Below are 15,445 nucleotides of genomic sequence, written 5' to 3' on the forward strand. Positions count from 1 at the left end.
ACTTATTTATTCGACAGAGAGAGAGAGATCACAAGTAGGCAGAGAGGCAGGTAGAGAGAGGGGGAAGCAGGCTCCCTGAGCAGAGAGCCAATCCCAGGACCCTAAGATCATGACCTGAGCTGAAGGCAGAGGCTTAACCCACTGAGCCACCCAGGTGCCCCTTTCACTGAAATTCTAACTAGATAAATGTAGCACTGTCTTACAGGAAAATAAATAGTTTAGATGTTTATCTCCCAATTATCCTCTAGAAATAATGATATATTCATTCTGACATCATTCCCTATTTCTATAACCTTAGAAATAAGCCACTTTAATCAGGAACTGAAAAAAGGTGAGAGGCAAAAAGTTAAAAACAATTCATGAATAACATATATACCGGTTTGATTCGAAGCTGACCACCAACCACCTCAAGAATGGCATGTCTCCTGGACACTCTCTTGTCTGTTATCTATGGGGGGAAAAAATAAACATTTCAAATACAGCTACCTCCATAAAAAAACAACAGTAACAACAACAACAACAAAACCAATAGCAATGTTTCTAAAATTAGGTTAGATATGAAATAGTCACTTAGCAACTGTGTATTAAAATGATTGTCCTCACTGAACAGATAATGAAACAACTCTGGAATTAAGGGAATTGCCCAAGGTCATAAGAAGAATAAATGGCAGAGCAGAGACTCAGACTTGGAATCTAACACATTCCAAAGCCTTTTATCATAGTTTCCATTCGAGATAGGTATTCTGTGAGGATTCTTATCAATAAAATTCATAAAATGAGAAAAAAAATCTATATATGATGTACTTATTAGAAAACCTTTCAAATACAAGAAATACATAGTATGTTATGATGACAAAAGGATTTAAAGAGCAGCAGTCTGGTAAATATAAAGGGGTGACTACAACTTTTCGGGTCAGGCAGACCAGCAACGGAGCCCTAGGACCATCAGTTAAGTAGTTAAGAGAACAGGAGGGTGGGAGGGAAAGTGATGAAAATCAAATACTTACAGTGAAGAAGAGATTATCATTTATATATCCGTGTGTGTGTGTGTGTGCATGTGTGTGTATAATACAATATATACACATATACTAATATTATATAATAACATATAATGAATATATTTGCTTCCTGTTTTGAGCCAACAGTATTCTACTTATGCTCACAAGCACTTCTGCATACCAGGGTTTAGAAATCACTTGTACTTTAAATGCTGAAATTGCCAACTGAGCCTTCCCTACAAAGCTATAAACATAATAGTTAAGATTGCCTTTGCTATTTCTGGCAGATACATAATAATAATATTTTATGCACAAACTTTCCTTAATGTCATAATTATCTGGCCCATCTCTTGATCACTTCAACTCTGGTATTATCTATCTCAAGACCAAAATTATCGATAAAAACAGACTACAGCAATGCCTAATTCAATTAAACCCATTAGTTCTGCAAAAACCTGAAAAAATGTGAAAGTGCCAGGAATCAGTACTCATTCATTTTTCTTAAACAGAGAGCAGTTCTGCATGTAAGACAATGACTGTATAAAAATAGACCTCACAGTAGAATGAATTCCATATAGGTGTATTTGCAATAGCTACAGTTAATTTTTAGAACATTCTCTAAAATAAAGTATCTTAAAAGTAGCCCACTTAAAATATATACATTGTTGGCCACAATGGCTAGTTCAGAAAAGTAAATATATTACTTTTTTTTTTTTTTTTAAAGTAGGCCCTACACCCAAGGCAAAGCCCAAAACAGGGTTTGAACCTACGAACCTGGGATCAAGACTGAGCTGAAATCAAGAGTCAGACGCTTAATGGACTGAGCCACACCACCACCCCTCAGAAAAGTAAATATAAACTAATAATCTATTCTATCAGAAAGAAGGAAACTGGAGGTTCCTATATTCTCCCCCATCATGTGCCTTTGGGGCCCAAAACAACAGCAGTTGCCTGATAACCCACTTTACCATGTGCACAGATTCTATCATTTGCACAGAACTTTCACTTAAATGCTGAGATTCACTATAATACTGCCATAGGTTTATTCACATTTTACAAATTTGGAAATTGAAAGTCTAGAGAACTGAAACTGAAATAACTTGTGTAGGCCACTCCTCAAGCAGGTAGCACTCCAAAACTATACTCGTTAATAAAAATAAATATGTGGGGAGAACAGTCTTGTATGATTCTATACCTGCATATAATAATTTAGAAACAGTTTCAAGAAAAGAAAATTACTCTGTGTCAGGGAGTAAGAAGCTTCTAATTCTAACTTGGGTAGTAAGACACAATAATACAAATTGATTTTCTAACCAATTGAGCAAGCAGACTGTCAAATATAAAACCATGGTATGCAATGATGGTTCCTTTAATAGTACAGCTTCAGTTTCTTTCTTTTCCAAACCATATTTTTGCAGGAAGCAATAATGAACTTTTCCTATCTCAGTCTTTCTTTGAAGTAGGCTTTCCTGACACTGGCATGAAAAAATTATATGAAGGCATAATATGACCTCTAGTGGACATTTCATTCCACAACAATGTCATTTCATGGCAAGCTATGCATTTCTATAGTATATAAAAAAAAATGTTCTTTAAAGAGTCTTTAAAGTTAATATTGTTTGGGCATTTAGCTATAACAGTCCCTTTTAAACTGTATGGCTAAATCATGAAAAAGTTAAAAAATAATAATTTATGTTCCCTTTATGGGAAGCTTACAGTTTTAATGAATTATCATTAGAGCTTATTTTGATTTCAGGATGGTTGTGGGGAGGGTAGAAGGTAGAGGGTATGTGGAGGCTAGGTCATAAATAGACTATCCTAAAGATCTGATGACCTGCTTCATTTTCTTTAAAGGTTTATTTATTTTTTTAAAGATTTTATTTATTTGATGAGACCACAAGTAGGCAGAGAGGCAGGTGGAGGAGTGGGGGAAGCAGGGCGGGGTCCCTGCCAAGCAGAGAGCCCAATGCAGGGCTCAATCCCAGCAGAGATCACTGTTCCTTATGCAGAGTAAATATCCATATATTCTTAATTACTATATTAACTATAATAGTAATTGTTTATCAAGACCAAGGTGCTGTCCTATTATTCATCAGGTATCATTTTTTTAATATTCACAAAACCTGCAGAAAAGACACTATTATCTTTATTTTATAAGTGAGAAATTAAAGTACAAAGATGCTAAGCAACTACTCAAAGTTACACAGCCAATAAGCATGATCAGACTTTAACAGAAGGAATCAGATTCTAGAGACAATCTTCCTTTTAACACTTTATTGCCTCCCTCATTACATAAAATATATTTTTTAGAGTATTTACCATCAGCTTGTCTAAACTAGAACATACTAAAGAATTGGAAATAAGGCAGAATGACTATTTATTAAGTAAATAGACATTATGAGAAAATCAAGCCCTAAAAAAAACTCCAGAAGGTCTTTGGGTTTCATTTGGTCCTATTTATTCTAATGTCATAGCCAAGTCTAACAAGATATGTTATTGGAATTCCCAAGAGTCTATGGCCATACCACCCTGAATGCACCCAATCTCGTCTGAATTTCTAATTCTCTACTCCCAGTAGACAATGAAGTGGATAGGGCTTAGTAGATGGTGCATTGACTGACAATGGGGAAAAATGACTGATGTTGGTCTGCAAGTGAAACGACCAAGCTATAGAAAAGCAAAGAAACCCAAAGACTCAAAAAGACTGCTCTGGCTAGAAGCTATTGAGTCTAGGGACAAAAGGCATCACATACTTCATAAATTACTAAATATTTAACCAAGTTTACTTGTTGATTATCATGTTTAAATGAAAACTTCATTTGAAAATGAAACATTTCACATTTTAGAAAGCCATAAAAATAGTTAAAATAAAGGAATTCCAATTTCCTATCAAATAACTATAGCCACCTAAATACTAATCACACCACATAAAAAATCAGAGATTAACAAATAGAACAAATAAAGTCACCTATATTCACATCTAAAGTGCAACTAGGAGACAGAGATTACCACAAGTTTTACATGTAAGAGGGGAAAGAAACACGAAATGCAACCAAATGTTACTGTGCTGGAACAGAAAGTCAAGTGAACTGGGAGGAAAAAAAGAGAGGGAGTGAGAAACTAGGTGTAGTGGGGCACAGATAAGATAACTCCCCCAAACAGTCACACCTTGATTGGGAAATAATGAAAATATATGTCACATCCAGCAGCTTAATGGTCTAGCAAAACTGGGAACAATCTGGGCACCAATATGAATAATGATAATAATGGAATACAACACATTTTGAATACAAAATAATCCATGAGTTCATACTGAACTCAAGAAAGGAAATGGGGCTAGGGCTGGGAGGAAAAGCTCTTATTCATAAAAGAATGCCAACTGATGAAGAAAAAATGATGGAACCAGAAAATCACTATTTTGTTACTACCAATATAATAATTGACTCAGTAAAGGATAGATGGGTGTTAACTTTCAGGTGAGTGCTTGATGGGAAAAAGAATATTCTGAAGTCTCAAAGCATCACTGCAGAAATTACTCACAACAGGAACTGTGTCTTCACTGGAGAAGTCTGACAGACTCCACCTTCCCAAAGCGACCACACAACATCATCAACAATTTCGGGGCACCTGGGTGGCTTAGCCAGGTAGGCCTCTGGCTCTTGATTTCGGCTAAGGTCATGATCTCAGTTGTGAGAAATGAGCCCCACATAGGGCTCAGCATGTGGCTCCTCGCTGGGTGTGGAGCTGCTTTAGATTATTCTCTCTCGCTCTCTCCCCCAATACCCCTCCCCCTGCTCACACAGGCATGTGCCCTCTCTCTAAAAATAGATAAATTATCTAGAAAATGCAGTATATATTGCTAAATAACATAAATGAAATATAATTTAATTTACACTAATTTCAGTAAAATTGATACGTCTCCTATTTAGTAGTAATTTTTTAAACCTCTTTGTTTTAGACTAGGCACCACAAACTGGTAGCCAGGCTTTTCATTCAGGTTTTTGTTTTAAGTTTTGCTTTGAAAAGTATATGCACCTTCCATCTCACCACAGTCCCCAGCATTCCCTATAACCTTCCACTGAGTACACTTCACAGTGGTATACCTGGCCTCTGCAGGCATTTGAATTTGCAACTTATGATTTAAACTACACCTATACTGTTAGATGCCTTTTCTTCACATGTGACCTTGTGTACCAGATGCTACTAGTTGCTTCTTCAATAGCTATTCATTTCTTCTTCAGTACTAATATTTATTCCAGTTTTATTTAGGATAACAATGTACCCATTTAAAAATATCCAAATGCCCAGAATTCCCTGTAGCTATGGATGGCCAAATGACAAGTTCTAACAAAGGATGTTAAGAGTTGTGTATTAACCAGATTTTCTAGTTTCCGCATCTAATGTTTTGATATTGGCATATTGGACTAAGGAAAGACGACCTCTCCCAGGGTTATGGACTTCTTCTTTTTTTTTTTTTTTTTTAAGATTTTTTATTTACTTATTTGACAGAGAGAGAGCACAAGCAGGCAGAGAGGCAGGCAGAGAGAGAGGAGGAAGCAGGCTCCCTGCTGAGCAGAGAGCCCGATGCGGGGCTTGATCCCAGGACCTGAGATCATGACCCGAGCCGAAGGCAGCGTCCCACCCACTGAGCCACCCAGGCTCCCCGGGTTTATGGACTTCCTTAAAGAAAGTAAATGACTCACCTGCAAGGATACCTGTCATATGCAAACTAACCAATCTGAAGCCTCTTCTCCCAATTATGGCTCTACCTGGCTCTTATGCTGCCCCAATCACCCCAGGACTACGCATCAGACAACTAGGGACAGGCCCTACAGCTCAGAGCCCCATAAAACTATTCAAACTAGACCATCCTATACCTTCTAGCTTTGCCCTGCCCATCCACTGCTGAGAGAACTGTAAGAAAGTCTTTCCTGCAGTTCCCCTAGCTCTGCCTTCTACTTCAACCAAACTCATGTGGCTCCACATGACACTGTGTGTCCTTCTGTCTCTTGGGAACTGTGAATAATAAATTATCTTTCAATGCCATCATCTTCCAATCTGTTGCCTCACCATTCCTAAACAAAACAACAAAATCTATGTTATTTTAAAACAGTGGAGCTTCTGGAAAAATTACAGTCTTCATGATAACAAGGAACAGGCTCACCTGGCATGGACTTTTTTGCCCGCTGCCTTTCCCTTTTCTTACTGTGTAAATGGGACACTTTAAGGTACAGCGGCCATCTCAAGCCTGCAGGCATGAAAGCCACCTGCAAAGGATGAAAAAGGAAGAACGCAGAAGAGCCCATTCCTTGAGTATCTGCACAGGCCCTGGACTGACTGCCCCAGAGATTCTCTTACAAAAGAAAACTCAGTTTGATTAAGCTGCTGTTTGTCACATTTCTGTTACTTGTTGCCAAAAGCAATTATGATTAATATCCTTTACTCCAACAATAGTTATATTGATACTAGACATCTAATAATAAATTTATGTTCAGCTAGTCAGAGAAGGAATATTAGAAAACAGAGAAGCTAACCAAATTGAACATTCAAGCCCAAGATTTTTTTTTTTTTAATAGTAAAAAAATCGCATAGCATACAGCAGGAGCTAAAGAATACACAGGCTAACAGGTAATGCTGAAATCACCCCATCCTTTGTTTTTGTTTTTTTAAAATAGTTTATTCATTTATTTGACAGAGAAAGAGAGAGAGCATGAGCATAAGCAGGGAGAGTGAGAGCTGCAGGCAAAGGGAGAAGCAGGCTCCCCACTGAGCAGGGAGCCTGCTCTGGGGCTCAATCCTAGGACCCTGGGATCATGACCTGAGCTGAAGGCGGCCACTTAACCCACTGAGCCACCCAAGCACCCACTCCTAGCTTTTGTTAACAACAGATAAAATGACAGCAATTCTTCTTCAGATACTACAGAACAAACCAACCCTTTTTATTTGAATTCTTCATATTGTTTCTTGAATGGGGACAGGACTGTTTTTGTATCACTGTTGTATCAATAAAATGTAGATCTCTTCTCTCTGATTTTCTGGTTCTAAACTGAATGTTTCATGCATTATGATAAGGACAAGTCCTTTCTCTTTGCCTTCATGCCTCGCTTTTAAGACATGAAGTTTGTGCTAAAATACAAGACATGAAAACATAAAAGAACTGTGATTTGTTTGCCAAATATTTATTTTTGGCATTTATCGAAGTAAAACAAAATGAAGATATTCTTATGCTACTAGCAGAAATGCTTGGATGTTTTGAATCAAGGTCTCTGACCTATTTGTTTATTATTTCCAACATTTAAAAAATAAAAAACAAACCTGAATAAAATAAAAGCAAAAAGCTACTGGATCCTGAAACAGAATACAATGGTACCTTTCATTTCACTTTTGCCTATATATATTTACTAAAAAGCCAACAGCAGTTAATTTTTCTTAAAATGTTTCCTTAGAGAAATTTCTGAATATCACAGACAGGTGTAATATATCTCATAAATACAATGTCCCCAGGTAGCCTGGCTCCTATAAACATAAACGAACAGAAAAGAGGGAAGATTCATTTTTTCCAGTATAAATTATATAACACACCAAAGGCTAAATTTTTCTTGTATAATACTTTATAACTTACAGTGCTACCACACAAAATTATCTGGTTTGCTCTATTAACAACAGACAATAAATAAATAAATACATACATAAATACAACAGACAAATTAAAAAGTGACAAATTCAAACTTTTGTGGTAGAGAAAAATAAACAACCCTCTGGTATGGGATTTGAGTCTGTGTTATGAGAAAATGCATAAACCTAAAGAAATACAGCACCTATTTCAGACATAATTTACATAAAATATTTTCCTCAAAGTTGTGTATGTGGCAAGTAAAGAAAATCTAAAATTAAGACTTGAATTAAGTAGAGACTAGTTACTGTAGTCTACAGCCATACCACCCTGAACACATCCAATCTCATCTGATCTCAGAGGCTAAGCAGCGTGGGGCCTGGTTAGTAACTTGGATGGGAGGTTACTGTGAACCAGCTGACAAACCATGTAATTTTCTTATCAAGAGTGCTTTCACGTTATCAGATCCAGGACACACTCCAGAGCTCAATCAAACTGAGACTCTGTCATAACATTGGATAAGTCCATCTTATTCCTCAACAGGGCAAAAGTTAGTTGATACAAAGTGTTTAACATTATTGCACTTGGAATGTACCAAAGGTCATTTTCTGATATTAACCAAGGGCAATTTTGAGGAAACAAACTTGATTTTTGCCAGAGGCTCTCTAGACAGATTCCAGTAAGCTCGCTTTAAAAGGTTATTATTAATAACTGGATGTGAAATGGGTCTTTGAAACTTGTGAAATACTTTCCCATAAGACTAATGGTATAATAGTAGTTAGGTTATCAGGCTACCTCACAAGCATCTATTTAATCCACAATACTAGTGAAATATGGATCACTTAGATTTTAAAAAGTAAAATCCAATACCTTCTGAGCTCCTAAGTCAAGGTTGCTGATTGTCAGCCAATATGATGGACCTGTGCTGACCCACTATCACTGAAATCTGAACTCACCCAACCTGTTTGGCTTGCAATGCTACTTGCAAAGTGAATGTTACACAAATGTGAGAATCGTCCTTATCAAGAATATATTATGAGTTAACATAATGAGTAAAAACAGAAACAGAACTCAGACAAAACGGGGTTTAAATCCCCACTTGAGACTTTGGTAAAGTTTCTGCATAGTTATTTAATTCAGTTCAGCAGATATTTCTTAAAGAATTACTCTGTGCCAAGCATTCTTTATGTGTCTAGAAGAGGTTTCCAACTCTGATTTTGCAACAAAATCATCTTCATATATATATATATATACATATATGTATGTATATGTACATATATACATATATGTATATATATATGTATATATGTATATACACACACACAAGAAAAGTAATTCACTATACACCTATCAGAATGGCCAAAACCCAAATCACTGACAAAACAAAATACTGGTGAGATTGTGGAACAACAGGAAATCATCCATTGATGATGGGAATGCACAACAGTGTATAGCCACCTTGAAAGACAGTTGCAGCTTCTTACAAAACTAAACACACACCATATGATCCAGGAACTGAGCTCCTTGGTGTTTTTACCCAAATGAACTGAAAACTTATGTCTACACAAAAACTTGCACGTGGATGTCTGTAACAGCTTTCATTCATAATTGCCAGAACTGGGAATAACCAAGATATCCCTCAGTAGGTAAAGGAATAAACTAAAGAACATCCAGACAATGGACTATTACTCATCACTAAAAAGCCATGAGGAACCTTAAACACACATTACTAACTGAAAGAAACCAATTTAGGGGCGCCTACGTGGCTCAGTCAGTTAAGGTCTGCCTTTGGCTCAGGTCATGATCCCAGGGTCCTAGGATGGAGCTCTTGCTCCACAGGAAATCTGCTTATCCCTCTACCCTCCCTGCCCTGCCCCCACTCTTGCTCTCTCTGCGTCTTTCTCTCAAATAAATAAAATCTTTTTTTAAAAAAATGAAAGAAACCAATCTTTAAAAGTCTATATATACATACTGTATAATTCCAACTATATAATATTCTGGAAAAGTTAAATCTATGGAGACAGTAAAAAGTTCAGTAGCTGCCAGAGGTTGGGAGAGAAAGGACAGAACACAGAGCATTTTTAGAGCAGTGAAACTATTCTGTGTGATACTATAATAGTCATATGAGTCATTACACATTTGATAAAACCCAAAGAATACGTACCAAGAGTGAACCTTAGTGTTAAACTATGGACTTTGGATGATAATGACAAGTCAGTATAGGTTCTTCGAATAAACCACTGTGGTATGAAATGTTGATAGGGAGGTTATGGGGGAAGAGGTATATACAGAAACTCTCTGTACTCTGCACTCAATTCTGCCATGAACCTAAAAACTAAGCAACAATGTCCCTAAAAGTTAAAGGGGAACAGTGATGTAATGTGATTATCCCACAAGCCTAGTCAGGACTTACCAAGTCATCCAATGTCATACACATTCCATCACAGAGCCAGGAAACCATAGATCATACATTCCCTTAGACTGAAGGGCCTTTCCCTCTCTACCATCCACTCTCTACCTACCAAACTTCTAACTGTTCTGACACTTCAAAGTCAGCTCAATGTCACTGAGTTCACGAAACCTTCCCTGAAGCCTCATCTTAACTGAGGGTTCCTCCTTATACTTCTCTGTATCATGGAACATTCTTTTCTGTTTGGCTCATGATACAAACAAAACTTTTAATTAAATGTGACCTTTCAAAAGTCAGAGGTTATGCTTAAAAATCCAGATTTCTTACTACTCTTAAAAATAACAATAGGACACTGTTACCAGGTAGGCATGGAGTGAAGAGCAGGGACCACATTACAGATCCCTTTCCTTGTGGCCTTCCCAAAACAGGCAGTTGTCATCTATTGACACTGCTTTTAGTTACCATACCTGTTTTTCTCCCTCCCTCCAATTTCACTTACTCAAGGTGCCTGCCTGGCTCTGGTCCCCATTCCCATTTGCAACCAGTGTTTAGTTACCTGTTTCTCTGTCTCTCATACCTATGAAACTGTAGTTTCTTGAGAATAACAACTTCTCTTTCATCCCTCCATTCTGACTGGTATATATTCAACTATTTTCTGAATTTACCAAGTCATTACTCAATAAAATAGGGAAAGTGCTAACATTTAACCCATCATGAATGGTGCTTCATATGCTTTAGCAGTTGGTAGCACTGCTTCTTTACTATATTTAAATTCACTTCAAAATTCTGGATCCTTTTTGCACCTGAGTTACAAGTAAGCTCTTCTTGAGGGTTGGTAGAATGAAAAAGAGACATGGAAGAAGGCCTACTATGTGCCAGGCACTGGACTGGGCTCAATAACTAAGGCAGTTGGTCGTGGGAGGCGGGAGGAATATCCAGCAGCTAGGGGTGCTTAGCACATCCCTGGGAACCAGGTAGGATCAGCATTCCAGAACAGCTAGCGAGCTTCTGCAACAAGCAGAAATAATGCAGAGTCGCCAGGCCAGAGTAGTTACTGGTTACTTTATGTAAACTTTGTAGGACACTTAGAGCATTCTTGGGGTGGTGAACTGATGCCAGGAAAGAGTCTATACTAGAGCGCCTGACTATCTCCACCTACAACTGAGGGCCTCTTCTCTTTTCAGTTAAAGCAGTCAATTCCATACACCAGCCATTAGGAATACTACCTAGACAGCTATGTTGTCCCATTCCCTTGGAGGAAAAAGATCAGAAAGAAATGTGTCATACAAACCCTATCAAAACAGAAAAAGGAAAATTTGAAATCAGAAATAGTAGTTTTCTTTTAAGGGTATAACCAGCTTTTAAAAAGAGTCTAATCAGTTTTATTTAAGAAAAATCATAAAGCAGGGGCAGCTGGGTGGCTCAGTGGGTTAAGCCTCTGCTTTCGGCCCAGGTCATGGTCTCAGGGTCCTGGGATCGAGCCCCGCATCAGGCTCTCTGCTCAGCGGATAGCCTGCTTCCTCCTCTCTCTCTGCCTGCCTCTATGACTACTTGTGATCTCTGTGTGTCAAATAAATAAATAAAATCTTCTTTAAAAAGAAAAGAAAAACCATAAAGTAAATAATTTGGTCCTAAATAAATAAATAAAATAAATAAAAAGGTCCTCTGTTGCTTGAGATGCTATACTTTATATAAAACATTTTTTAAGTATATTTTTTATTTAAGATAATTGTAGGTTCACATATAATTAGGAGATACAATACAGAAAAATCTCTTGTACCATATCCCCAGTTTTCCCCGGTGGTAACATCTTGCAATACTATAACAGGATATCCCAACTAGATATTGGTATTGATACAGTCAAGATACAAAACATTTCCATCACCACAAAAATCCCCCATGTTGCTGTGTTATAGCCATACCAACTCCCTCCTCCTCCCTTCCCCCCTTCTTTTAATTCCTGGCAACCAGGAATCTGTTCTCCATGTTTATAATTCATCATTTCAATAGCATTATGTAAATAAATTCATACAATATGTAACCTTTGGGACTGGCAGTTTTCACCCAGGATAATTCCATGGAGATTCATTCTGCCGTAAAACCTTTAATTGGTATAGATCATAAAACAGAATTACAACCTAGTAAACAAAGACCCTGGGTTCACTGTAGACTCCCACTAAAGCAAATGGCCCAAGAAAACTAAATTTCACTGTGCTCTGTTATCTTTGTCTTCTTGCCACTGTAAAAATGTAAAGACATTCTTATCAAATTGTTTCACCACCAAGCTCATTTTATTTTTTTTAAAGATTTTATTTATTTATTTGACAGAGAGAAATCACAAGTAAGCAGAGAGGCAGGCAGAGAGAGAGGAGGAAGCAGGCTCCCCGCTGAGCAGAAAGCCCTATGTGGGACTCGAACCCAGGACCTGGGATCATGACCTGAGCCGAAGGCAGCGGCTTAACCCACTGAGCCACCCAGGCGCCCCCCAAGCTCATTTTAAACACTGGAATTATAAACCTTTTTTTTTTTTTTGGAATTATAAACCTTTATGCTTGTGTGGCCATGAAGGCTTGTGAAACTTGTCTCCAAAAAACATGATTTGTTAAGTGAGTTCCAAAATCATCATTATTATTAATCATCACATATTAATAATTAATCATTATGAATAACTTGCAATGAGCTGCCTGAATTTTCCTACTTTAACTAAGTCTTTGCTCTCTCACACTACAAAAAAAAGCCTCACTGGAATTTCTGCTGTTTGACACAGTGCCTTCATGTTGCATCGTTGTTTGTTTGTTTTTTAAGATTTTATTTATTTATGGGGGGGCACAGAAGGCAAGGGAGGGGAGGAAGCAGACTCCCCACTGAGCAGGGAGCCTGGCAGGGCTCAATCCCAGGACACCCTGGAGATCACACCTGAGCAGAAGGCAGACGCTTAACCAACTGAGCCACCCCGTCGCCCCCTCATGTTGAGTTTTAACTACTGCAAAGGAAGAAACATGTCAGTTCCAAAATCTTTAAAACCACAACCTGATTTGTTTCTTCTTCAAATTTTTCCTGCCAACACATTTAGGACATTGTTCATAACCACTTCTAACAGTTGCCAAACTTGGCAAGAGAATCTCATCACTGAATGATTATTTGAAAAGGAGAAGTAAAATTCTGACCAGATAGACTAGCTTTCTACTCCTTTCTACTCTTACTATTTTAAGACAGAAACCAACTATGCTCATCTCACCTCAGCAAGCCTATAATACAAAGATAAAGCTACAAACAATGAAAGGGTCTGTCACCTTTTGCTACGTTTATAAAACACAGACCTAAAATTTATCGATCTTTTCACCAGATCCACAGTACTCTGTACTGGTGATACAATTTGTTGAGCAAATCGAAACTCAACTGTCACCAGACGTAAGATTTCAAGATGAAGCACATACTCTGTAACATTTCATATATATATTTATATATATATATATATATATATATAGAGAGAGAGAGAGAGAGAGAGAGAGAGAGAGAGAGAGAGAGAGACAAAAGTGGGAGAAAAAAACCAAACCTCTCAGGCAGTTCTCTCAAATGTTTGTATAAATTAAACTATGGAGAAATGTAACAGAATGTTATCAAAACATTTAAGTAATTACTTGTCCAGTTAAAAAATAAACAGCACCATAAAAGACTCTTAATCTCAGGAAACAAGCTGAGAGTTGCTGAAGTGGAGGGGTGCTGGATGGGATGGCTGGGTGATGGATCCTGGCAAGAGTATGTGTTGTGGGGAGTGTGGTGTATTGTGTAGGACTGATGAATTACAGACCTGTACCCTGGAAACAAATAATACATTATATGTTAATAACATATAATAATTATATGTTAATAACATAATAATTATATGTTAATAACAAATAAAACAAATAAATGGCAAGTAAACTTCAACTTTCTCAATACCTTACTTCATGTACACACATGCACACAAACACATATACACACACCGCTTTAGGACTGACCTCATCAGAACCCCCAATTACCACTCCTTTTCCTGCTCAGAGAAGGGTCCTAAGGCCTAACTGTTCCACTTAGACACTGAAAGTGAACCCGGATAATAATCCACACTCTTTACTCTGATACTAGTTCACTGACACAGGTTTGTCTCCATAGCCTGAGAAAACCCCTTGAAGGCAGAGACCCACATCTCCACCACAGTGCTACCACCTGCAAATGTGCTACACAAAGTAGGCACTAAACAAGATACGCTAAATGTTAAGACAATAATACATGTTTTATGTAGACACCTATGTAATTCCAGAACGCAACAGGAAAATTTTCTAACTCTTAAACATCCTAAGGAGGGTGGAGAATATATAGCTCAGTGGCACTATGTGTCCTAAATCTTTAAATAACCACTCTAGGGCTCCATTTTCACACCTGAACAATGAAGATAGTAAGAGCACCTAACTCACAGGATTTTGAATGGGTTATAAAGTTGGTATAGGTTAAGACCTTAGATCATCACCAGGAACATTACACAGTACATAAGGGTTAGCTGCTGATATTATTGGAAAAAACTATTACAATATAAGGCTCAGGCAGTCCGACAAGAGGCCAAAAGCTTAAAAGAAATTACTGTAGGAAAGCTAAGATCAGAAGTTGGCAAACTTTTTCTGTAAAGGGCCAGAGTCTACTATAAATACTGTACCTTGTCAGGCCAAGAGACAATATCCTCAACCCGTGGGTCAATGATTCTCCCTGAAAGGCTAGCAGGCTTTTTGTTTGTTTACATTTCACATTTTAAAACTTAAGAGCCGTTCTTACTACGTGGGCCGGTAAAAAACAGGCTGTATTGGGACTCAGGGACATTAGCTTGCCGACCTCTGGGTAAGACTGTAATAACGATAATACAAGTCAGTACTTTTTAAAGGCAACAGAAGGAAACGTTTGAGTTGGTTAAAGTTGACTGAAAAACGTGCTGCTCGCAGACTTCTAAAATCCAGACATGCAGGGCCGTAGTAGCGGGGAAGCCAGAAACGGGGAGTAGGGCTTCGAGAAACAGCGAGGACCTAGCAAGGCTCTCCGGGTCCGGCAGAGCCCCCCTGCCACACTTACTCCCAGCAGCGGCCCGCGGCCGATCACCGTCTCCCCGGACGCCAGGGCCACCCGGGGGCCGCCGTCCCGCGGCTGCAGCTCGAAGCCCCCAGACATGGCGGCGAGTACTACACCCCTTCGCAAGGAGACGGTCCCCGCAGCCGTTTCCGCCTTCCATGGACACGCGCCGGTCCTAGGAAGGCCCTTAGAAAAACGCAGGGGGTGGGGGAGCACAGGCTCCGTTCGAACGTCTCCAGGCCTCGCGCAGCTGGGGTCCCAGCTCCGCGTCTGGAGTCCCGCCCCCTCCCTCCGTCCAGTGACGCGCGGCCGAGATTCTTCCAACACTCC

General features: G+C 38.5%; 1 protein-coding gene across 2 annotated transcripts in view; it reads right to left on the minus strand.

Moving 5' to 3' along the window:
• The window catches only part of APLF (aprataxin and PNKP like factor), an 84,603-nt gene extending 69,179 nt beyond the window's left edge, over positions 1 to 15,424 (minus strand). Inside the window, exons 1-2 of one of the 2 annotated variants that reach the window (XM_047746068.1) lie at positions 15,119 to 15,423; positions 377 to 448 (exon numbers count right to left, since the gene is read on the minus strand). In XM_047746068.1, the coding sequence (XP_047602024.1) occupies positions 377 to 448; positions 15,119 to 15,214 (168 nt within the window). In that variant the 5' untranslated portion in view covers positions 15,215 to 15,423. Of the gene's footprint in view, positions 1 to 376; positions 449 to 15,118 lie in introns of both variants that reach the window. The other variant, XM_047746069.1, reaches the window with a different exon arrangement.
• Positions 15,425 to 15,445: the final 21 nt, after the last annotated feature.

Source organism: Lutra lutra, chromosome 9 (genome assembly GCF_902655055.1).
Source record: "Lutra lutra chromosome 9, mLutLut1.2, whole genome shotgun sequence".
NCBI lineage: Eukaryota > Metazoa > Chordata > Mammalia > Carnivora > Mustelidae > Lutra > Lutra lutra.